Genomic DNA, 25,956 nt, shown 5'->3' with positions numbered 1-25,956 from the left:
GATCCATTTCCTGGACACCACAATACAAATCAACAATGGAAAATTAGACACCACCCTCTACAGAAAACCCACTGACTCATACAGTTACCTACATACTTCCAGCTCCCATCCAGCACACACCATACGATCCATCATCTATAGCCAAGCCCTTCGATACAACCGCATCTGCTCTAATCCCACTGACAGAGACCAGAAACTTCAGGATCTCTACCAAGCATTTATAAACCTCAACTACCCACCCGGAGAAATAAAAAACCCCCCTCATATTAATAACCCCAAACCCATCCATCCCCTCTGCTTCATTTCTCCTGGGAGACCCCAGAGACGGGGCCAGTCCCGTTCAGCAACTGCCATCTCCTCTGCCGGGTCAGTCTGTGCCCAGCAATCTCACCAATCACAGCCAAGGCCTCGCCAGACGTGCCCTGGAGCTGGACTCCTCAATCTCCTTCTCTTCTTACCCTCCATGTAATACACAGCTGATGCCCCGCATCAGCTCCTGGTCATTTTTTAATTTGTAGAGAGACATTAACAGAACTTCTGGGAGCTAGCACTGGTTCTCCTGCTCACCTTCACCCACTGGCATCCTCCCCACAATTCTGTGCCTCAGTTTCCCCTCACACCACAGTCTCTGTGTAGACCATAAGCCCTTGAGGAAGGAGCCGAACTCTTGTTGTGTGTCCAGCCAGCCTCCAGCAATGCTAAAGCCCTGATCTCAACTGGGGTCTTTGCAGCACCACGACAGAGATTTTAGTCTTGACTAGAGTCTGTCTGTTCGACGCCTGGCCCAGTGTGTGCCCTGGTATTGATCTGGCTGGCACATGATGCAGAGACACACCGACAGACTCAGGGAGTTGAGGATAGAAGCTAGATAAATGGGGATTGTGCTCTCAAACACGGAGAAGCAAAATGTCGTGTTCACCTGATTGCTCATGGCCTCCCCTCCTGTTCCCCACCACACCCCCTGCACTCTCCTTGTGTCCCCGAATGACCAGACAGGTCAGAATCTTGGCTCTGGTGGTTTCCAGTGGCAGGGAGTTCCACAGATCAATGCCCTCTCCACAGAAAAGGGGTAGCATTTAATCTGTTTAAATCTACATTGTAAAGGGGCAGCCCTGCAGGGGGGTTAAGGTTCGTCCACATTATCCTAGGTGGGCGGGTCTCTGTGGATCCTAGCCCGCTGCCTCACTTTCCCTGCAGTCTCTAGAGGGGCTGGTTTACAGTGGCACCAGTGTAACCTGGACCCAAGTCTTTGGCTCCCTCTGCTGGCTGGAGCCTAGAAAGCAGGTTAGGGAGCTGCTAAGCTACACAGCTGAAGATGGGTCTCCTTTAACTCCTGCCATCTGAAGAAGTGGGTGGTGCCCGCGAAAGCTCATGATCCCATCGATGTTTTGTTAGTCTAGAAAGTGCTACCAGACCATTTGCTTGCTGTCTAATTCCAATGTTAAATGCACCTGTGTTCGTCTCCACCCCATCCCCCATCCCTGCCTGAGTCCAGGGTTCACTCCTGGCCCAGGGCATTTTTCCAGAGGCTGTTTTGTGCAGGAGGCAGCAGGCCCCTGGCATCCCCAGGAGGCTGCTTTAAGCCGGGGGGTTTCCAGCCCTGGCTGGTGGCCCTGCCAGAAACCCACATTCACAGTGTAACTAAAGGGCAGCAGCTGGGGACTGAACATTTTTTCAGTTTTATGACAAAAAGCAGGACTATTCTGGGATGTAAAAGGCCCCACAAATAAACCAACCACATTTCCCTCATGCACGAGGGCCTGTTGGAGGGGTGGCACAGGAGACGGCTGTGCAGGCTGCTTCCGTGTGTGTGCGTGCATATTTGTGTGTGTGTTTGCATATGTGTGTGCCTGTCCACATGCTTTCCCCATTCCATTACTGGGGGTTGTCCTAGTTCCAATCACACACATAACCAGGCATCTGACACCCCCCCAAAACCCCAATAAAATTAAATGTGGGGAAATCCATCAGACCACCACCAACAGACACACGTAATCCCCACACGCTCACTACACAAGCACGGACTCACTATCACAAACATGATCCAAGGCTCATAATGACACACAATCCAGGGCTCAGGATACTACACACACACACACACACACACACACAGTCCAATACCTAGACACACACAATCCAAGATGTGATTACACACACATGATCCAAGACTTGCTATCACACACTCACATGAACACACATGGTCCAAAATTCATGATCACACGCTCACAGAGTCGATCACTCATTATCACACACAGGAAGACACATAATACCCGAGATTCACTATTACAGACAGTGATAGAAATGTAGCCGTGTTAGTCTGGTGTAGCTGAAACAAAATACAGGACTATGTAGCACTTTAAAGACTAACAAGATGGTTTATTAGATGATGAGCTTTCGTGGGCCAGACCCACTTCCTCAGATCAAATAGTGGAAGAAAATAGTCACAACCATATATACCAAAGGATACAATTTAAAAAAAATGAACACATAAGAAAAGGACAAATCACATTTCAGAACAGAAGGGGGATGCGGGGGGGGGGGGGGGGGGGGGGGGGAGGAAGGTGAATGCCAGTGAGTTAATGATATTAGAGGTGGGGAAGGGGAGATGTCTGTGAGTTAATAGTATTAGAGGTGATAATTGGGGAAGCTATCTTTGTAATGGGTAAGGTAGTTGGAGTCTTTGATAAGTCCCCTGCGGAGAGTGTCGAATTTTAGCATGAATGCCAGTTCAGAGGATTCCCTTTCAAGTGTAGATTTGAATGTCTTCTGAAGTAGGATGCAGGTTAGCAGGTCATTGAGACTGTGTCCTTTCTGGTTGAAATGACAAGCAACTGTTTTTTTTTTTTGTGATCCTGTCTAATGTCTGTTTTGTGGGAATTGATTCTTTGGCGAAGTGTCTGAGACGTTTGTCCAATGTACATAGCAGATGGACACTGTCGGTACATGATAGCATAGATTATATTACAGACAGACATGCACAAACGATGATTCCAGCACCCCCCCCCCCCCCACACACACACAAACACGTGCTCCCGTCCAGTTTTCTTGTGTCTGTTTTATTCTGATCATCCCATTACAGAGGAAGTGAATCCGAGCCCTGCCAGCAGAGGCGTAGCTCCCCAGGTCAAGGGGGCTGTGCCGTGGGAGGGAGGATCAGAAGAGGGCGTTCACCAGCAGGACGGTAAGGAGGGCTGGGAGGACAAGTCCATCTGGTTCTGGAGCCATAGTGGCCACGCGGGAGGAGGCTGGGCTGCATTTGGCCGTGGTGAGATCTGCATCAAACCCCCCGAAGGTCCCTTTGAGCTGCTGTATATTTGTGCAGGCAGACTCACTGGCGCAGCCTTTCAGGGTGGTCTTCATGCTTGTCTCACCTGTGGGGGACAAAGCAAGAGGGTCAGTGTCTGGGAACCCCTTTGAGAAGCCTTTTAGGTCTCTGGCCCTATAAAACACAGTCCCCTTCCGCCTCTGAGCCACTCCTGCTGCCCATCTGGGACCCCCCGACGGTCTCTCTTCCTCTGCTCAGATGCAGTGTCACTCAGTGAACCCTTAATCTATAACAAACTGTGGAGCAGGTGAATCTTAGACCCACTATTCACCTGGCAATGGTGTTGCTCACTGATGGTGGCAGTAGTGGGATCCTTAACTAATTCTCATCCAAAAGGCCTGCACAGAGCCTGGCACAAAGGGACTCCCAATTTTGGCAAGTGTGCAGCAGAGGATTCACCTCTCAGCCAAGGGGTCTGTGCAACACTTGGAACAAAAAGGCCCCGATCTCAGTTGGGATGTCTGTTACACTGTTCCACAACTAGTAAAAAGGAAATATCTCTGGCACTTCCAGGTCCCACCAGCTAGGATATTTCCGCAGCAGACCCAGGCAGGGTGTGTTTGTACTGTCACTTCACTTGTATTACTTTAGAGCCTGCTATTCTACAAAGAGAGAGACACCAAGGCAGTTTGGGGGGCCCTTGTGCAGGGCGCTGTGCCCAGTAGAGTATCCTGCCTCAATCATCGGCCAGCGCTAGATCCTGCACAGAAAGGTATCCAAACCACCGATATGAGGAATATTGCTAATGGCTAGAAATCAATGTAAGACTTGAAAAAAGGAGGTACAACAGTTTTCTGATCATTCATTATGATCACTCCAGCTCTTCATGATGAGCAAGAATCTTCTAGAATTATACATAGGTCTTGACCACAGCAGTTTCCAGTGGTGGGGAGTTCCACAGATTAACGGGTTATTGGCTGGAAAAAGCATTTATTTTAATCATAGTGCACTTCTCCCTTTTCAATGATATCTCCTCTCCTATGCCAGAGAGTGCTCAGAGATTCTCTTGTGCGCTGAGATTTTTCAGATGAAACCTTTCTGCAGTTAAAAAAAGAAAGTTGAACACATTCTTCAGTTGGAAGAGAGCCCCATGAAAACAAACTCTGGAAAAAATCAGACTGGTTCATTATTGAAATTGAAAACAACTTTCCCTTTCAACGTTTTATCTAAAGAACTCTTTAACGTTCCCCACTGCAGGGGCCCGCCCATATTTGTGGTGGCTCCTGGGTGGGGAAATCGGACAGAGAAACATCCGGATGCCAATGACCACTTTTCACTGTGCCGCTGACATGCAGGCAGTGGGTCTGGGTGCCTGTGCAGTCGATGATCTTTTCGTTGCAGTGATGGGAGAACACAGAGAAACAGGCTGGGCAGCGCCGGCCGTTCAGGCTGGTGGTAGCCGGGGGCACTAGGAAAAATGGAGCAAACACAGTCAGTTTGGGGGAGAAGCCCAAGGGGGCTGCGGGGCAGAGAGAGCAGCTGTGGGCAGCACTGCTCAGCCCTGGATCCCCCTGCAGGGGGCGCTGCAGCTCTGGGGCACAGGAGGTAGCAGGGGCAGGGAGAGGTTTGCAGCAGGGAATCCTGGATCCCACCCATCAACCTTCCGCCAACCAGGGGCTCCAAATTATCCAATGAGATGCCCCCTGCAGGGCAACGGAAATAAAGGTTCTTTTCTAATCCCTTCCGTCTTCCCACAGAGAGGCCTGAAGGGGCCAGGCAGGGCAGGGGGCGCGCGCGGGAGCAGACAGGCTGGAGATGAAGGTGGGTGCTGCACCGCTAACATTGGCTGTTTCGCAGGCCTCCCCGACACAGCAGGTGATGCTTCTGCTCACGGAGATCCCGTTCCCAAAAGTCATGTGGAGGGGTGTAAGGTTGCACTGGCTGGAGGACACGCAGGTCTTCACAAAGATCGGGGTCTTTATATCCCCTGCATGGGAGGAAGAGGAGATGAGGTTTCAGGTCTCTGTCTCCCTCCCGCAACACTTCACAGGTATGATTCTGACCTATCTAGAGAGGGGGAAACGGAGGCACAACTCACCCCAGGTCAGTAGAGAACCAGCAGGACTGGTGCCCACAGCTGCCCCTCAACTGCTGGATTTCTCTTTCCTCTCAGAGTCAGGGAGAGAACCCAGGAGTCCTGACTCCCCCAGCTCTAACCCACCAGACACCACACCCCTGCCAAGACCAAAGAGAGACTCCCCCAGCCTCTCCCCTCCACCCACCAGCCCCCTCTCAGTACCACAGAGATCCCAGGAGTCCTGGCTCCCAGGCCTCCTGCGCTAACCCAACAGCCCCTGGTTCTGGGCGGGCTGACGCCGACCCAGCCTGTGTTCTAGGCTGGTTGAAGGTCTCCTGAACCTGCCTACTACTGATTCTGTTTTCATGATCCCACAGGAATCCAGTTGTTCACTGCAGATGTGCGCAAGGCCCATGTAGCTGTTGTGGATGCCGACGCAGACCTCACACGAAACACAGGTCCCTAGAGAAGCAAAGGCAACAGGATTCATGTATGCTGAGCCTTCTCTGCAGCCCCACTAATTGTATCTCACCCTGCATTAGTTGGCTTTGTGCCAGTGTTGTCCGTGCCTAGGGGGAGAGGTAGATATGCTGGAGGGCAGGGATCATGTTCAGAGTGAGCTGGACAGATTAGAGGACTGGGACAACAGAAATCCAATGAGGTTCAACAAGGATGAGTGCAGAGCCCTGCCCTTGGGATGGAAAAATTCCAGGGATTGTAACAAGCTGGGGACCGACTGGCTAAGTAGCAGTTCAGCAGAAAAGGACGTGGGGATTCCAGAGGAGGAGAAGCTGCAGATGAGTCAATCTCAACTACCCACCCGGAGAAATAAAAAAGCAAATTGAAAGAGCCAAACGAATACCTAGAAACCATCTACTACAAGACAGACCCAAGAAAACCAACAATACAAGACCACTTGTCATCACCTACAGCCCCCAACTTAAACCTGTCCAACACATTATCAATAAACTACAGCCTATACTGGAACAGGATACCACACTCCAAGAGGCTCTGGGAGACAGACCCATAGTCTCCTATAGAGAACCACCTAATCTCAAGATGATTCTTACCAACAACCACAGGACATACCACACTAATACCAACCCTGGTACCTTCCCTTGCAACAAACCCCGTTGCCAGCTCTGTCCACATATTCACTCTGCTGATACCATTATTGGGCCTAACCCAGTGAGTTGTAAGATCAAGAACACACATTCCTGCGCATCCAGAAATATAATTTATGCTATCATGTGCCGTAAGTGTCCGTCTGCTATGTACATTGGACAAACGTCTCAGACACTTCGCCAAAGGATTAATGCCCACAAAACAGATATCAGACAGGATCACAAAGAAAAAACAGTTTCTTGCCATTTCAACCGGAAAGGACACTGTCTCAACGACCTAATCACCTGCATCCTACTCCAGAAGACTTTCAAATCTGCACTTGAAAGGGAATCCTCTGAACTGTCATTCATGCTAAAATTCGACACTCTCCGTGGGGGGCTCAACAAAGACTCCAGCTACCTTACCCATTACAAAGGTAACTTCCCCAATTATTACCTCTAAAGTCATTAGCTCACAGACATTCACCTTCCTTCCCCCCCTCCCCCCCACATTCCCCTTCCCTTCTGAAATGTGATTTGTCCTTTTCATATGTGTTCATTTTTTTAATTGTATACTTTGGTATATATGGTTGTGACTATTTTCTTCCACTATTTGATCTGAGGAAGTGGGTCTGGCCCACGAAAGCTCATCATCTAATAAACCATCTTGTTAGCCTTTAAAGCACTACATAGTTCTGTATTTTCTTTTTCCCTGGGCATCATACTGTCTACACCATAGTGTCCCACACTGGGCATAGGTCCCACGTAATTTTGGTTTTCTAAAGTGTTAAAAAAATGTGGAAAATACCCTTTGCACCCTTCAAACCCCATCGCCTGCGGTAGCTTGCTAAGCTTCATGGGCAAGAAGTTTAAAGAGTCTATAAAATGAATGCCCAGGGCCTTAACTTTCACACACATTAGTTTACTACCCTGAGTGATCAGTTCTAGGCACATCTTTTCCTTCAGTAGCTGTCTCACAACAAAGTACGCATGGCAACCTTTGGAATTGTGTGCTATGAACGTGTAGTCACGGAACTTTTTGCCAATAAAGGTCTCAACTAACACAGAAAGACACTCGCTACCCTTAAATTTCCAGGATTTTTCTGGCTTTAGGGCCATAGCAAAAATGTAATTGGGAGCGTGCAACCCAGTCTCCTGCGTGCATTTGAAATCATAAAAAATATACTTTTCTGAGGATTCGGGCTTTCTAAGGCTGTCCATAAAACAGAGATGACTGTCTATGTTGCCAACAAGCAAGCCCGTACACTGCTTACAGCGCCGCCCTTTACAGCGGTGCCGCTTGTCCACGTAAGACTGACACTCATCACACAAAGATTTAGACAGGCATTCGACTTGTTTTTTCGATGCGCAGTCTATGTGTCTGACTAAGCACTCTTTGGATAGACAAAATAGTCTACAGCTAGGACACCGCAGCGGCACGCCCACGCTGTCTGAGCACGTTCCCCTCAAGCAGAGGCGGCAACAATACCTGCAAGAGTGGTCGTGACTGTACACTGTGTGGCAAAACTCACAATCATTTTTCACTCTGAACAACTTTTTCACATCCAGAACCCCATAGTAATGCTCATCGTGCAACAGGATAAAATAAGTCTGGGGTACACTGGGCCCCCCGTTTAAAAAAAACCCCAGCCGCCTTTCGCCGTATACAGCACCACCTGTATGTTAACTCCTAAATGCTGTTCAAACTTTGCTACGTCGCTGAGCATTACCTTTTTTTGATCTGACCACCTCAGTTTCTCGTGAAGCTTTCTCGCCCCCTCTAACAACTTGGCGTCCGAAGGTTTACGATCGGACAGCACGGCCAAGAGCCCGCCCGCAAAACACAGATTGGTACCGGTGTAAGCCAGGTCTACTAAACATGGTCTCTTTTTATGAATAATTTGACTACTAAGGATAGAATTTAAAACTCTACGAGCGCCCCCACCCCTGTTTGTTACAACTGTCGCAACGAGGCGCAATGTTCCATTGAGGTGCAACTCTCTATTACTTTGCAACAGTTTTGAGGTCTGGTTTAAAAAATCCTCAGCAGACAGCTCGTCCCTAGTTCTTCTGACCGAAAACAAAGGGTTAGTTAAATTACGGCTCTCTAAACGTAACTGGACATAATCATCAGGGCCTATCCTACCATTAACGTCATCTAGAACTAACTGTATTCCCCTACGTGTGGCTTCAATAACCTGTGAGCTCAATTTATTTGCTCAAGATTGACAAAACAAAATTCCTCGCAATACACTGACCCCCCAAACTTAGGTTCTTCACATTGCCAACTTCTCACTCTCTCCATATACAACACTGGATTTTCAGAGGCACTTGAGGGTTCCTCTACGGCACCATCAGGGGCATCTTCTACCTCAGATGCTATTTCAGAGTCAGAGCGGTCTCTGTGAGAGTCATCAGGACTAGCCAGGGTCCAGTATACAGACTCATCACCACCCCTCAGGTCAGATAAGCCATTTTGTGAGCCTCCAGTAGGGGGCATCTCTTTTTGGTATTTTTCCTCATCACCTCTTTAGCCTTTTTTAAAAATTTGGCAGTGATCTTGCCTGGAACTTTTTGGCAGCCACCCGTTTATCCGCCAAATGCTGTCCCCACTTTTGTTTACACCTTATCTGATGGGAACCCCTGAGGAGGACCCTTTTGCCGAGGCCCCTTTCTTTTAGGCCCCCTCAGGATACAGAGTTCACCAATTTTCTGAATGAAGCATCAAACTCTTCCCCCATACGAGAATATGGGGGAGCTGTGAGGAGCTTATGGTTTTGGGAAAATGGTTTGTCAGTCCTTGGTTTTTTATTCACAACCCCTAGAGCGCGTGCTCCGGGTTTGTGAATGTGTGTGGTTTTGCGCACGTTCAGAACCCCTAGAGCACCTGCTCCGGGTTTGTGAACGTGGGCGTTTTCGCTCAGTTTCCTCAGGGCTTGGTGTGGCAGTGGCCGCTGAGGAACTGGAGTTGTGTTTGCAATACCTCGGCATTGCAGGAGTTTTCAGTCCTTGATTTTTATTCACAACCCCTAGAGCGCGTGCTCCGGGTTTGTGAATGTGTGTGGTTTTGCACACGTTCAGAACCCCTAGAGCACCTGCTCCGGGTTTGTGAACGTGGGCGTTTTCGCTCACAGTTTCCTCAGGGCTTGGTGTGGCAGTGGCCGCTGAGGAACTGGAGTTGTGTTTGCAATACCTCGGCATTGCAGGAGTTTTCAGTCCTTGATTTTTATTCACAACCCCTAGAGCGCGTGCTCCGGGTTTGTGAATGTGTGTGGTTTTGCGCACGTTCAGAACCCCTAGAGCGCCTGCTCCGGGTTTGTGAACGTGGGCGTTTTCGCTCACAGTTTCCTCAGGGCTTGGTGTGGCAGTGGCCGCTGAGGAACTGGAGTTGTGTTTGCGTGGGTGCAATACCTCGGCATTGCAGGAGTATTCAGTCCTTGGTTTTTATTCACAACCCCTAGAGCGCGTGCTCCGGGTTTGTGAATGTGTGTGGTTTTGCGCACGTTCAGAACCCCTAGAGCGCATGCTCCGGGTTTGTGAATGTGAGCGTTTTCGCTCACAGTTTCCTCAGGGCTTGGTGTGGCAATGGCCACTGAGGAACTGGAGTTGTGTTTGCGTGGGTGCAACACCTCGGCATTGCAGGAGTTTTCAGTCCTTGGTTTTTTTTTCACAACCCCTAGAGCGCGTGCTCCGGGTTTGTGAATGTGTGGGGTTTTGCGCACGTTCAGAACCCCTAGAGCGCCTGCTCCGGGTTTGTGAACGTGGGCGTTTTCGCTCACAGTTTCCTCAGGGCTTGGTGTGGCAGTGGCCGCTGAGGAACTGGAATTGTGTTTGCAATACCTCGGCATTGCAGGAGTTTTCAGTCCTTGATTTTTATTCACAACCCCTAGAGCGCGTGCTCCGGGTTTGTGAATGTGTGTGGTTTTGCGCACGTTCAGAACCCCTAGAGCACCTGCTCCGGGTTTGTGAACGTGGGCGTTTTCGCTCACAGTTTCCTCAGGGCTTGGTGTGGCAGTGGCCGCTGAGGAACTGGAGTTGTGTTTGTGTGGGTGCAATACCTCGGCATTGCAGGAGTTTTCAGTCCTTGGTTTTTATTCACAACCCCTAGAGCGCGTGCTCCGGGTTTGTGAATGTGTGTGGTTTTGCGCAGGTTCAGAACCCCTAGAGCGCCTGCTCCGGGTTTGTGAACGTGGGCGTTTTCGCTCACAGTTTCCTCAGGGCTTGGTGTGGCAGTGGCCGCCGAGGAACTGGAGTTGTGTTTGTGTGGGTGCAATACCTCGGCATTGCAGGAGTTTTCAGTCCTTGATTTTTATTCACAACCCCTAGAGCGCGTGCTCCGGGTTTGTGAATGTGTGTGGTTTTGCGCACATTCAGAACCCCTAGAGCGCCTGCTCCGGGTTTGTGAACGTGAGCGTTTTCGCTCACAGTTTCCTCAGGGCTTGGTGTGGCAATTGCCGCTGAGGAACTGGAGTTGTGTTTGTGTGGGTGCAATACCTCGGCATTGCAGGAGTTTTCAGTCCTTGGTTTTTATTCACAACCCCTAGAGCGCGTGCTCCGGGTTTGTGAATGTGTGTGGTTTTGCGCACGTTCAGAACCCCTAGAGCGCGTGCTCCGGGTTTGTGAACGTGGGCGTTTTCGCTCACAGTTTCCTCAGGGCATGGTGTGGCGGTGACCGCTGAGGAACTGGAGTTGTGGTTGCATGGTTATTTTCTTACCAGAGTCTTTTGTGTTGTCCTTGGGTTTGACGTATGTGAGGTTTGGACCGCCCAGATGCTTCATCTGCACTCTTGCGCTGTTTTGCGTTGTAAAGGGTCTTAAAGCAGATTCCTGGTTCTTTGGCTGTTCTGGAGGAGATGTCCTTGTAGCTCTGACTACAGCATTGTCAGAAAAGTTGTCCATGCCTATGAGGTGGGGGAAAAACATTTTACAAAAAACAAGCCAACGAAAAAAAACCCTGAACTTTACCATCTCTCACCCCCACACCTATGTATTTACTTAAAACCTCATAGAACAACCAAACCGATAAGCAAAATATATTTACTGGGCTTCATCGATCCATCAGTCACTGATGCTGATGAATTTTCCTTTTCAGCTGTCTCTTTCCTTTTTCTTTTGAGCTTGTTTTCCCTCTGGTCTAAGGAGCTCTCATATTTTGACTGTACTGTGGAGCAAACAACATTATTATAAAGCACACGAAACCCTCTTGTAAACTTGAAAATCATTAGGGTGTTTTTCTATTTAAAAAGTTATAGCTTTAAAAACAAAATAATCCATTTCAGGCTGTACAACAAACACCAGTTTTCAGTTTATTTCTACCACTTAAAAAAACCAACCAACCAAACAACAAAAAACCCCACAAATTGTTTTTAAATACATCTCATTTTGCAGAATAAAAACCAAAACTGCTTTTAAAACCCCTTGTTGGTTTAAACAAACCAAGTACTTTAAAAAACCCTGCACCTATGGCTTGTACAGCCCCCTCCCCCTCCCTCCACACTCATACATTAAACAGCAACTTTATAAAAACACACCAAACCAAGTTTGCAACCATATACTTGTCAAAACCCACATGCATTTAACACATCACATTTTGCACAGAAAAAGCAACCCACAAAACACTCCATACCAGCAGTTTGCCAACATATAGTTTAAAAACACACCTGTGTCTGTCCATCACACACACACACCCCTTCAAAAACTCTCCACAACAGTTTTAAAATCATTTGCAACTATATTTTTTAAAAGCAGTGGTATGCAACAAACTGGGTTTTTTTAAATCCACTTATCTCTAGCATAAGCCCCTGAATCACCCACAACTTAACCCCTACTGCCAGCTTTTTTAAAAATAAAAACCCCAGGTAAAAACACACCACATTTTTGTAACCACCCCAGATACTTTTAGCCTAACCCCGCCACTTCCTCCCCCAACTCAGAATTAAACATTTATTTTGAAAACACATTTGGCACAGAAAGAGCAACCCACCAAACACGCTATACCAGCAGTTTGCCAACATAGAGTTTAAAAACACCAATAAACTCCCCCACAATTAAGTTTTGAAAAAAACCCAACTCACAATTTAAACATTACAATTAGTTAAAAGAAAAAATAACCCACACGCTTTAAAAATGATTATGGATAGTTACCTTCTACCACAGGGTAAAGGCATGCTGGCACAGGGCTATTCTGTTTTCCCCTATGTATATTTGGGACTATGGAATAAAGAACAAGCAAAAAATGTGAGTTAGGATTACCCCTAAATGCTTCAAACCCCATTTGAAAAACACACCTATGTCTTGCACAAACCTCATTTCTCTCTCACACAAATCACACACACACAAGCCCCACATACATTTAAAAGTCAATTGCAAAAAAGTTACCTTTCACTATGGGATAGTGTTGCAGGCACGTGCTTGTCCTGTTCTCCCCCCCCCCCCCCCCCATGTGTGCTTGGGCCTTAAGGTTAAAGAATAAGCACAAATGTTAGTTAATATTACCAAGGGGTTTTTTTGTTTTTTTTAACAGTATTAAGCACAACTACAGTTAAAAATGGTTTTTACCTTGGCCTGGTGGTGAACTGCAGCTTAGAATTACTGGTTCCATGTTAAACAGATCACACTGCAATCAAGATAGCCACCATTATTTTACTAAGAGAGCATGGCCAAAGAGTGGCATTATGGAATATATATTTTCAAAGTTAAAACCAGGGAACATACCTTCTCCTGTTGCAGTCCAGCAGCCATTCAAGAAAGTTTCTGTTGAAAAGGAGTCTCCAAAATACCTAGGGTTTTTTTTTACTCTCCTAACCCATTGTTTCAAACAACTTCAAGGTAGTAGCTAGCAGGTGAATTTGATCACTGCAACTCTAAAATAATAGATCCGTAAAGACTTTAGGCACCCCTCCCTAGCATTGCCTTTTGTGATCTGGGGTGGAAGAATTAAGCTGTCTCCACAACTGAGTTGCTTTTGGCTACATTTCTTTTCTTTTAGTGAAAATGTATTTTTTGTAGGGCTTTCTTACAGCATTAACAGTAAAAGCACCAATCCTTAATGCAGCTGTACCCATTTCCAGGTGGAGACCCTTTGCAGATATCTAGACGTGTCTAGGGGCTTGTTTTTAAAAACATGCTTCTTTCATGCTTAAGGCTTGGGCTTTAAATACAAGGCTTTTAAATGTTTGACTGTCTTTAGAGCAAATGCTTGTTCTAAGGGATGGGGAAAAGTTAGAAACATTTCAGTTTTGGGTTAGACCCTTAATACGCCCCTCTTGACCCCGGATGTATTAGCCCCAAGGGCGGGACTTCCAGTGCCAGGGCCTAATGGGGGTCACATGACACCCTTTACTTCCGGTCACCTGTCCCTCTTGACCCGGATGTACTACCCTCCAGGGGCGGCACTTCCAGTGACAGGGCCTAATGGGGGTCACATGACACCCTTTACTTCCGGTCACCTGTCCCTCTTGACCCGGATGTACTACCCTCCAGAGGCGGGACTTCCAGTGACAGGGCCAGGGCCTAATGGGGGTCACATGACACCCTTTACTTCCGGTCACCTGTCCCTCTTGACCCGGATGTACTACCCTCCAGAGGCGGGACTTCCAGTGACAGGGGAGATGGGTCTTCCGGGGAACAAGGGCGGGACTTCTGGGTCAGGGGGCGGGGCTAGCGTTCAGTGCCCCTTACAGCTGCCATCAGGCACCCCCCATAGGTTGTTGCTCTGGGCAGCTGCCCGGCTAGCCCCTCCCCTGAGTCCGGCCCTGCCTGGATTGGGTGTGTCATGGTGAATCTTGGCTCACCTGTGTGATAGTGAATGCAGGGTTGTGTGGGGTGCACCTGGGGATTGCGTGTGTCTGTTGCTGGTGGTCTGATGGATTTCCTCATGTTTAATTTTAGTGGGGTTCTGGGGGTGTTAGACGCCTGGTTGTGAGGCTGATCGGAGCTAGGACAACCCCTTGTAATGGAATGGGGAGAGCACACGCACAGGCACACACATGCACAAACATGCACAAACATGCAACCTCACATGCACAACCACACGCACACACAGAATGTAGCCTGCACAGCTGGCTCCTGTGCCTCCTCTCCGACAGGAGTAGTATAAGGGCCCTACCATCAATCAAATGCTAGCCCCGCCCCCTGACCCCAGAAGTCCTGCCCCTGTCCCCGGATGTCCCCCCAGTTAGGATTTATTAGACATGAACTCAATGGTTTAACCACACCTCACTGAATAGCCAGGGGGCTCTAGTCAATGGTTAGGCTTACCCTTGTTGAGGTTAATGTTTAGTAATTAAATTTGATGTGTTGGATGGGTGGGCTCTGATGAATATCTAATTAAATAACACCTCAGGAGTTTGCAGATGCTATTGGACAGTTTAAATATAACCCCTGGGGTTGGTAGAAATGCTATTGGACAGTTTAAAGGACACAGGAGTTGGTTGAATGCTATGGGCTACTTTTTCTAGACATTAAAAAAAAAATTAAGGGTCTAACCCAAAACTGAAATGTTTCTAACTTTTCCCCATCCTTTAGAACAAGCATTTGCTCTAAAGACAGTCAAACATTTAAAAGCATTGTATTTAAAGCCCAAGCCTTAAGCATGAAAGAAGCATGTTTTAAAAACAAACCCCTAGACACGTCTAGATATCTGCAAAGGGTCTCCACCTGGAAATGGGTACAGCTGCATTAAGGATTGGTGCTTTTACTGTTAATGCTGTAAGAAAGCCCTACAAAAAATACATTTTAACTAAAAGAAAAAAAATGTAGCCAAAAGCAACTCAGTTGTGGAGACAGCTTAATTCTTCCACCCCAGATCACAAAAGGCCATGCTAGGGAGGGGTGCCTAAAGTCTTTAAGGATCTATTATTTTAGAGTTGCAGTGATCAAATTCACCTGCTAGCTACTACCTTGAAGTTGTTTGAAACAATGGGTTAGGAGGGTAAAAAAAAACCTAGGTATTTTGGAGACTGTCCTTTTCAATAGAAACTTTCTTGAATGGCTGCTGGACTGCAACAGGAGAAGGTATGTTCCCTGGTTTTAACTTTGAAAATATATATTCTATAATGCCACTCTTTGGCCATGCTCTCTCAGTAAAATAATGGTGGCTATCTTTATTGCAGTGTGATCTGTTTAACATGGAACCAGTAATTCTAAGCTGCAGTTCACCACCAGGCCAAGGTAAAAACCATTTTTAACTGTAGTTGTGCTTAATACTGTTAGTTAGTATTACCAAGGGTTTTTTTTTTAACATTTGTGCTTATTCTTTAACCTTAAGGCCCAAGCACACATGGGGGGGGGGGGAACAGGACAAGCACGTGCCTGCAACACTATCCCATAGTGAAAGGTAACTTTTTTACCATTGACTTTTAAATGTATGTGGGGCTTGTGTGTGTGTGATTTGTGTGAGAGAGAAATGAGGTTTGTGCAAGACATAGGTGTGTTTTTCAAATGGGGTTTGAAGCACTTAGGGGTAATCCTAACTCACATTTTTTGCTTGTTTTTTATTCCATAGTCCCAAATATACATAGGGGAAAACAGAATAGCCCTGTGCCAGCATGCCTTTACCCTGTGGTAGAAGGTAACTATCCATAATCATTTTTAAAGCGTGTGGGTTATTTTTTCTTTTAACTAATTGTAATGTTTAAATTGTGAGTTGGGTTTTTTTCAAAACTTAATTGTGGGGGAGTTTATTGGTGTTTTTAAACTATATGTTGGCAAACTGCGGGTATAGAGTGTTTGGTGGGTTGCTCTTTCTGTGCCAAATGTGTTTTCAAAATAAATGTTTAATTCTGAGTTGGGGGAGGAAGTGGCGGGGTTAGGCTAAAAGTATCTGGGGTGGTTACAAAAATGTGGTGTGTTTTTACCTGGGGTTTTTATTTTTAAAAAAGCTGGCAGTAGGGGTTAAGTTGTGGGTGATTCAGGGGCTTATGCTAGAGATAAGTGGATTTAAAAAAACCCAGTTTGTTGCATACCACTGCTTTTAAAAAAGTATAGTTGCAAATGATTTTAAAACTGTTGTGGAGAGTTTTTGAAGGGGTGTGTGTGTGTGTGTGTGATTTTAAACTATATGTTGGCAAACTGCTGGTATGGAGTGTGTGGTGGGTTGCTTTTTCTGTGCAAAATGTGATGTGTTAAATGCATGTGGGTTTTGACAAGTATATGGTTGCAAACTTGGTTTGGTGTGTTTTTATAAAGTTGCTGTTTAATGTATGAGTGTGGAGGGAGGGGGAGGGGGCTGTACAAGCCATAGGTGCAGGGTTTTTTAAAGTACTTGGTTTGTTTAAACCAACAAGGGGTTTTAAAAGCAGTTTTGGTTTTTATTCTGCAAAATGAATCATAGAATCATAGGACTGGAAGGGACCTCAAGAGGTCATCGAGTCCAGCCCCCCGCCCTCAAGGCAGGACCAAGCTCCACCTACACCATCCCTGACAGATGTCTATCCAACCTGTTCTTAAATATCTCCAGAGAGGGAGATTCCACCACCTCCCTTGGCAATTTATTCCAATATTTGACCACCCTGACAGTTAGGAATTTTTTCCTAATGTCCAATCTAAACCTCCCCTGCTGCACTTTAAGCCCATTACTCCTTGTCCTGTCCTCAGAAACCAAGAGGAACAAATTTTCTCCTTCCTCCTTGTGACACCCTTTTAGATATTTGAAAACCGCTCTCATGTCCCCCCTTAATCTTCTTTTTTCCAAACTAAACAAGCCCAGTTCATGAAGCCTGGCTTCATAGGTCATGTTCTCTAGACCTTTAATCATTCTTGTCGCTTTTCTCTGTACCCTTTCCAATTTCTCCACATCTTTCTTGAAATGTGGCGCCCAGAACTAGACACAGTACTCCAGCTGAGGCCTAACTAGTGCAGAGTAGAGTGGCAGAATGACTTCACGAGTTTTGCTTACAACACACCTGTTGATACAACCTAGAATCATATTTGCTTTTTTGGCAACAGCATCACACTGTTGACTCATATTCAACTTGTGGTCCACTATGACCCCTAGATCCCTTTCTGCCATGCTCCTTCCTAGACAGTCGCTTCCCATCTTGTATGTATGGAACTGATTGTTCCTTCCTAAGTGGAGCACTTTGCATTTCTCTTTATTAAACCTCCTCCTGTTTACCTCTGACCATTTCTCTAACTTGCTAAGGTCATTTTGAATTATGTCCCTATCCTCCAAAGAAGTCGCAACCCCACCCAGTTTGGTATCATCCGCAAACTTAATAAGCGTACTCTCTATCCCAATATCTACATCATTGATGAAGATATTGAACAGTACGGGTCCCAAAACAGACCCTTGAGGAACTCCACTTGTTATCCCTTTCCAGCAGGATTTAGAACCGTTAACAACAACTCTCTGACTACGGTTATCCAGCCAATTATGCACCCACCTTATCGTGGCCCTATCTAAGTTATATTTGCCTAGTTTATCAATAAGAATATCATGCGAGACCGTATCAAATGCCTTACTAAAGTCTAGGTATATGACATCCACCGCTTCTCCCTTATCCACAAGGCTCGTTATCTTATCAAAGAAAGCTATCAGATTAGTTTGGCATGACTTGTTCTTCACAAACCCATGCTGGCTATTCCCTATCACTTTATTACCTTCCAAGTGTTTGCATAGGATTTCCTTAATTACCTGCTCCATTATCTTCCCTGGGACAGACGTTAAACTGACCGGTCTATAGTTTCCTGGGTTGTTCTTATTCCCCTTTTTATAGATGGGCACAATATTTGCCCTTTTCTAGTCTTCTGGAATCTCCCCTGTCTGCCATGATTTTTCAAAGATCATAGCTAAAGGCTCAGATACCTCCTCTATCAGCTCCTTGAGTATCCTGGGATGCATTTCATCAGGACCTGGTGACTTGCTGACATCTAACTTTCCTAAGTGACTTTTAACTTGTTCTTTGTGTATCCTATCTTCTAAACCTACCCTCTCTCTGCTTGTATTCACTACGTTAGGCACACCTCCAGACTTCTCGGTGAAGACCGAAACAAAGAAGTCATTGAGCATCTCCGCCATTTCCAAGTTTCCTGTTACTGCTTCTCTCTCCTCACTAAGCAGTGGGCCTACCCTGTCCTTGGTCTTCCTCTTGCTTTTAATGTATTTATAAAAAGTCTTCTTGTTTCCCTTTATGCCTGTAGCTAGTTTGATCTCATTTTGTGCCTTTGCCTTTCTAATCTTGCCCCTGCATTCCCGTGTTGCTTGCCTATATTCATCCTTTGTTAGTTGTCCTAGTTTCCATTTTTTATATGACTCCTTTTTTATTTTGAGATCGTGCAAGATCTCCTTGTTAAGCCAAACTGGTCTTTTGCCATATTTTCTATCTTTCCTACACAGCGGAATTGTTTGCTTTTGGGCCCTTAACAACGTCCCTTTGAAATACTTCCAACTCTCCTCAGTTGTTTTTCCCTTCAGTCTTGCTTCCCATGGGACCTTACCTACAAGTTCTCTGAGCTTATCAAAATCTGCCTTCCTGAAATCCATTACCTCAATTGTGCTGGTCTCCCTTCTACCTTTCCTTAAGATCATGAACTCTATTATTTCGTGATCACTGTCCCCTATACTGTCTTCCACTTTCAAGTTCTCAACTAGTTCATCCCTATTTGTTAAAACCAAATCCAGAACAGCTTCTCCTCTGGTAGCTTTTTCAACCTTCTGAAACAGAAAGTTGTCTCCAATGCAGTCCAGAAACTTATTGGATAGCCTGTGCCTCGCTGTGTTAGTTTCCCAACAAATGTCTGGATAGTTGAAGTCCCCCATCACCACCAAATCTTGGGCTTTGGATAGTTTTGTTAATTGTTTAAAAAAGGCCTCATCCACCTCTTCCACCTGGCTAGGTGGCCTGTAGTAGACTCCTAGCATGATATCACCCTCGGTTTTTACCCCTTTTAGCTTAACCCAGAGACCCTCTACACGGCTATCTCCTACGTTCATCTCCACTTCAGTCCAAGTGTGTACATTTTTAATATACAAGGCAACCCCTCCTCCCTTTTTTCCCTGTCTGTCCTTCCTGAGCAAGCCGTACCCTTCCATACCAATATTCCAATCATGCGTCCCATCCCACCAGGTTTCTGTAATACCAATGATATCATAGTTGTATTTATTGGTTAGCAATTCCAGTTCTTCCTGCTTATTACCCATACTTCTCGCATTTGTATATAGGCATCTAAGATACTGATTTGATCTTGCCTCCCTGTTGTGCCCTGACCCTCCTTTCTCCTTGCCATTATAGGCCGTAGTCCCCCCCATTTCCAACCCATCTCCCAGTCCCGCACATGCAGCACTTACCTGTGGGCTTTGCTCACCTGCCCCCGACAAACCTAGTTTAAAGCCCTCCTCACAAGGTTAGCCAGTCTGTGTCCAAACAAGGCCTTCCCGCTCCTAGAAAGGTGAACTCCATCTCCGCCAAGCAGTCCTTCCTGGAAGAGCACCCCGTGATCAAGGAAGCCGAATCCCTCCTGGCGACACCATCGTCGCAGCCAGGCATTCACCTCCAGGATGCACCTCTCTCTGCCCGGGCCCCTACCTTTGACAGGAAGGATAGAAGAGAATACCACCTGCGCTCCAAACTCCTTCACCCGTACTCCCAAAGCCCTGTAGTCACACTTGATCCGCTCAGTGTCACACCTGGCAGTATCATTTGTGCCCACGTGGATGAGTAGCATGGGGTAGTAGTCAGAGGGCCGGATAATCCTCGACAATGCCTCCGTAACATCTCGGATACGGGCCCCTGGCAGACAGCATACCTCTCGAGATGAGCTGTCAGGGCGACAGATGGGTGCCTCCGTTCCCCTCAGAAGAGAGTCTCCAACCACCACTACCCTACGTTTCCTCCTCGCAGTGGTGGCAGGAGACTGCTCAACCTTGGTGGTGCAAGGCCTGGTCTCCTCCACTGTGTGGGGTGACTCCTTGTCTCCTGCTGAAAGTAAAGTGTAACGGTTATGTAACACAGTGGGAGGGTTAGGAGCAGGGGTGGAACACTGCCTGCTGCCGGAAGTAACCAGCTGCCAGTTCTCACCCTGCACCACTGCCTCCTCCATAAGTGGCTGGTCAACAGTCCCACATCCTAGGACAGTGACCTCCGTGGACTCCACAGGAATACTGTCCAGGAATTCCTCATGGCTTCGAATGCTCCTCAGCCTGGCCACCTCCTCCTGTAGCTCTCCCACCTGCCGCCTGAGAGATTCCACCAGCAGGCACCTTTCACAATGGTTGTCTCCCCCAGCCTGGAGATCACTCAGTGGGAATTGCAAGCCACAAATACAGCAAGACCACACCAGGACCTGGGAAGAGGCATCCATGCTCAGGTTCTCTGTCTGGATACATGCACAGGTGGAGGAGACAGGAGAAGTACTGGCACAAGTGCTTCGGGTCTTCATCACCATCAGTTACTCCCTCTTCAACTCCCCTGTCTGCAGTCCCCTGTCCGCTTCGCTCCCCTGGTCGCATTGCTCTGGCTTTTTAAAGCCTGCTTGCCTAGGTCAGGCCTGCCCCCTTCTGAGTCAAATGAGATATATTTAAAAACAATTTGTGGGTTTTTTGTTGTTTGGTTGGTTGGTATTTTTAAGTGGTAGAAATAAACTGAAAACTGGTGTTTGTTGTACAGCCTGAAATGGATTATTTTGTTTTTAAAGCTATAACTTTTTAAATAGAAAAACACCCTAATGATTTTCAAGTTTACAAGAGGGTTTCATGTGTTTTATAATAATGTTGTTTGCTCCACAGTACAGTCAAAATATGAGAGCTCCTTAGACCAGAGGGAAAACAAGCTCAAAAGAAAAAGGAAAGAGACAGCTGAAAAGGAAAATTCACCAGCATCAGTGACTGATGGATCGATGAAGCCCAGTAAATATATTTTGCTTATCGGTTTGGTTGTTCTATGAGGTTTTAAGTAAATACATAGGTGTGGGGGTGAGAGATGGTAAAGTTCAGGGTTTTTTTTCGTTGGCTTGTTTTTTGTAAAATGTTTTTCCCCCACCTCATAGGCATGGACAACTTTTCTGACAATGCTGTAGTCAGAGCTACAAGGACATCTCCTCCAGAACAGCCAAAGAACCAGGAATCTGCTTTAAGACCCTTTACAACGCAAAACAGCGCAAGAGCGCAGATGAAGCATCCGGGCGGTCCAAACCTCACATAAGTCAAACCCAAGGACAACACAAAAGACTCTGGTAAGAAAACAACCATGCAACCACAACTCCAGTTCCTCAGCGGCCACTGCCACACCAAGCCCTGAGAAAACTGTGAGCGAAAACGCCCACGTTCACAAACCCGGAGCAGGCGCTCTAGGGGTTCTGAACCTGCGCAAAACCACACACATTCACAAACCCGGAGCACGTGCTCTAGGGGTTGTGAATAAAAATCAAGGACTGAATACTCCTGCAATGCCGAGGTATTGCAGCCACACAAACACAACTCCAGTTCCTCAGCGGCCACTGCCACACCAAGCCCTGAGGAAACTGTGAGCGAAAACGCCCACGTTCACAAACCCGGAGCAGGTGCTCTAGGGGTTCTGAACGTGCGCAAAACCACACACATTCACAAACCCGGAGCACGCGCTCTAGGGGTTGTGAATAAAAATCAAGGACTGAAAACTCCTGCAATGCCGAGGTATTGCAAACACAACTCCAGTTCCTCAGCGGCCACTGCCACACCAAGCCCTGAGGAAACTGTGAGCGAAAACGCCCACGTTCACAAACCCGGAGCAGGTGCTCTAGGGGTTCTGAACGTGTGCAAAACCACACACATTCACAAACCCGGAGCACGCGCTCTAGGGGTTGTGAATAAAAACCAAGGACTGAAAAGTCTGCAATGCCGAGGTGTTGCAGCCACACAAACACAACTCCAGTTCCTCGGCGGCCACTGCCACACCAAGCCCTGAGGAAACTGTGAGCGAAAACGCCCACATTCACAAACCCGGAGCACGCGCTCTAGGGGTTGTGAATAAAAACCAAGGTCTGAAAACTCCTGCAATGCCGAGGTATTGCACCCACACAAACACAACTCCAGTTCCTCGGCGGCCACTGCCACACCAAGCCCTGAGGAAACTGTGAGCGAAAACGCCCACATTCACAAACCCGGAGCAGGCGCTCTAGGGGTTCTGAACGTGCGCAAAACCACACACATTCACAAACCCGGAGCAGGCGCTCTAGGGGTTCTGAACGTGTGCAAAACCACACACATTCACAAACCCGGAGCACGCGCTCTAGGGGTTGTGAATAAAAAACCAAGGACTGAAAACTCCTGCAATGCCGAGGTATTGCACCCACACAAACACAACTCCAGTTCCTCGGCGGCCACTGCCACACCAAGCCCTGAGAAAACTGTGAGCGAAAACGCCCACGTTCACAAACCCGGAGCAGGCGCTCTAGGGGTTCTGAATGTGCGCAAAACCACACACATTCACAAACCCGGAGCACGCGCTCTAGGGGTTGTGAATAAAAATCAAGGTCTGAAAACTCCTGCAATGCCGAGGTATTGCAAGCACAACTCCAGTTCCTCAGTGGCCACTGCCACACCAAGCCCTGAGGAAACTGTGAGCGAAAACGCCCACGTTCACAAACCCGGAGCAGGTGCTCTAGGGGTTCTGAACGTGCGCAAAAACACACACATTCACAAACCCGGAGCACGCGCTCTAGGGGTTGTGAATAAAAAACAAGGACTGAAAACTCCTGCAATGCCGAGGTATTGCACCCACACAAACACAACTCCAGTTGCTCAGCGGCCGCTGCCACACCAAGCCCTGAGGAAACTGTGAGCGAAAACGCCCACGTTCACAAACCCGGAGCAGGCGCTCTAGGGGTTCTGAATGTGCGCAAAACCACACACATTCACAAACCCGGAGCACGCGCTCTAGGGGTTGTGAATAAAAATCAAGGTCTGAAAACTCCTGCAATGCTGAGGTATTGCAGCCACGCAAACACAACTCCAGTTCCTCAGCGGCCGCTGCCACACCAAGCCCTGAGGAAACTGTGAGCGAAAACGCTCACGTTCACAAACCCGGAGCATGCGCTCTAGGGGTTCTGAACGTGCGCAAAATCACACACATTCACAAACCCGGAGCACGCGCTCTAGGGGTTGTGAATAAAAAACCAAGGACTGAAAACTCCTGCAATGCCGAGGTATTGCACCCACACAAACACAACTCCAGTTCCTCAGCGGCCACTGCCACACCAAGCCCTGAGGAAACTGTGAGCGAAAACGCCCACGTTCACAAACCCGGAGCAGGCGCTCTAGGGGTTCTGAACGTGCGCAAAACCACACGCATTCACAAACCCGGAGCACGCGCTCTAGGGTTTGTGAATAAAAAACCAAGGACTGACAAACCATTTTCCCAAAACCATAAGCTCATCACAGCTCCCCCATATTCTCGTATGGGGGAAGAGTTTGATGCTTCATTCAGAAAATTGGTGAACTCTGTATCCTGAGGGGGCCTAAAAGAAAGGGGCCTCGGCAAAAGGGTCCTCTTCAGGGGTTCCTATCAGATAAGGTGTAAACAAAAGTGGGGACAGCATTTGGCGGATAAACGGGTGGCTGCCAAAAAGTTCCAGGCAAGATCACTGCCAAATTTTTAAAAAAGGCTAAAGAGGTGATGAGGAAAAAATACCAAAAAGAGATGCCCCCTACTGGAGGCTCACAAAATGGCTTATCTGACCTGAGGGGTGGTGATGAGTCTGTATACTGGACCCTGGCTAGTCCTGATGACTCTCACAGAGACCGCTCTGACTCTGAAATAGCATCTGAGGTAGAAGATGCCCCTGATGGTGCCGTAGAGGAACCCTCAAGTGCCTCTGAAAATCCAGAGTTGTATATGGAGAGAGTGAGAAGTTGGCAACGTGAAGAACCTAAGTTTGGGGGATCAGTGTATTGCAAGGAATTTTGTTTTGTCAATCTTGAGCAAATAAATTCAGCTCACAGGTTATTGAAGCCACACGTAGGGGAATACAGTTAGTTCTAGATGACGTTAATGGTAGGATAGGCCCTGATGATTATGTCCAGTTACGTTTAGAGAGCCGTAATTTAACTAACCCTTTGTTTTCGGTCAGAAGAACTAGGGACGAGCTGTCTGCTGAGGATTTTTTAAACCAGACCTCAAAACTGTTGCAAAGTAATAGAGAGTTGCACCTCAATGGAACATTGCGCCTCGTTGCGACAGTTGTAACAAACAGGGGTGGGGGCGCTCGTAGAGTTTTAAATTCTATCCTTAGTAGTCAAATTATTCATAAAAAGAGACCATGTTTAGTAGACCTGGCTTACACCGGTACCAATCTGTGTTTTGCGGGCGGGCTCTTGGCCGTGCTGTCCGATCGTAAACCTACGGACGCCAAGTTGTTAGAGGGGGCGAGAAAGCTTCACGAGAAACTGAGGTGGTCAGATCAAAAAAAGGTAATGCTCAGCGACGTAGCAAAGTTTGAACAGCATTTAGGAGTTAACATACAGGTGGTGCTGTATACGGCGAAAGGCGGCTGGGGTTTTTTTAAAACGGGGGGCCCAGTGTACCCCAAGACTTATTTTATCCCATTGCACGATGAGCATTACTATGGGGTTCTGGATGTGAAAAAGTTGTTCAGAGTGAAAAATGATTGTGAGTTTTGCCACACAGTGTACAGTCACGACCACTCTTGCAGGTATTGTTGCCGCCTCTGCTTGAGGGGAACGTGCTCAGACAGCGTGGGCGTGCCGCTGCGGTGTCCTAGCTGTAGACTATTTTGTCTATCCAAAGAGTGCTTAGTCAGACACATAGACTGCGCATCGAAAAAACAAGTCGAATGCCTGTCTAAAACTTTGTGTGATGAGTGTCAGTCTTACGTGGACAAGCGGCACCGCTGTAAAGGGCGGCGCTGTAAGCAGTGTACGGGCTTGCTTGTTGGCAACATAGACAGTCATCTCTGTTTTATGGACAGCCTTAGAAAGCCCGAATCCTCAGAAAAGTATCTTTTTTATGATTTCAAATGCACGCAGGAGACTGGGTTGCACGCTCCCAATTACATTTTTGCTATGGCCCTAAAGCCAGAAAAATCCTGGAAATTTAAGGGTAGCGAGTGTCTTTCTGTGTTAGTTGAGACCTTTATTGGCAAAAAGTTCCGTGACTACACGTTCATAGCACACAATTCCAAAGGTTACCATGCGTACTTTGTTGTGAGACAGCTACTGAAGGAAAAGATGTGCCTAGAACTGATCACTCAGGGTAGTAAACTAATGTGTGTGAAAGTTAAGGCCCTGGGCATTCATTTTATAGACTCTTTAAATTTCTTGCCCATGAAGCTTAGCAAGCTACCGCAGGCGATGGGGTTTGAAGGGTGCAAAGGGTATTTTCCACATTTTTTTAACACTTTAGAAAACCAAAATTACGTGGGACCTATGCCCAGTGTGGGACACTATGGTGTAGACAGTATGATGCCCAGGGAAAAAGAAAATACAGAACTATGTAGTGCTTTAAAGGCTAACAAGATGGTTTATTAGATGATGGGCTTTCGTGGGCCAGACCCACTTCCTCAGATCAAATAGTGGA

The 25,956-nt window shown here is 47.2% G+C and overlaps 1 protein-coding gene and 2 pseudogenes across 1 annotated transcript; 1 reads left to right on the top strand and 2 right to left on the bottom strand.

Annotated features, from left to right (window-relative positions):
• Window positions 1-4,566: 4,566 nt before the first annotated feature.
• LOC149521882 (uncharacterized) lies at window positions 4,567-13,186 on the bottom strand. Its single transcript, XM_089772748.1, has 7 exons — window positions 13,160-13,186; window positions 13,004-13,061; window positions 12,590-12,655; window positions 11,487-11,606; window positions 11,161-11,346; window positions 5,107-5,252; window positions 4,567-4,733 (listed from the first exon to the last, which is right to left on the bottom strand). Exons 1-7 carry the CDS (start codon window positions 13,184-13,186, stop codon window positions 4,710-4,712), a joined length of 627 nt encoding a protein of 208 aa, XP_089628874.1. The 3' UTR covers window positions 4,567-4,709.
• Window positions 8,080-9,864, bottom strand: LOC149521883 (uncharacterized; annotated as a pseudogene).
• Window positions 13,187-21,829: 8,643 nt separating the features above from the next.
• Window positions 21,830-25,176, top strand: LOC149521881 (uncharacterized; annotated as a pseudogene).
• Window positions 25,177-25,956: the final 780 nt, after the last annotated feature.

Source organism: Pelodiscus sinensis, chromosome 22, assembly GCF_052426305.1.
Source record: "Pelodiscus sinensis isolate ZL-2025 chromosome 22, ASM5242630v1, whole genome shotgun sequence".
In the NCBI taxonomy this organism is placed as follows: domain Eukaryota; kingdom Metazoa; phylum Chordata; order Testudines; family Trionychidae; genus Pelodiscus; species Pelodiscus sinensis.
This window is presented reverse-complemented; position numbering and strand designations above follow the sequence as displayed.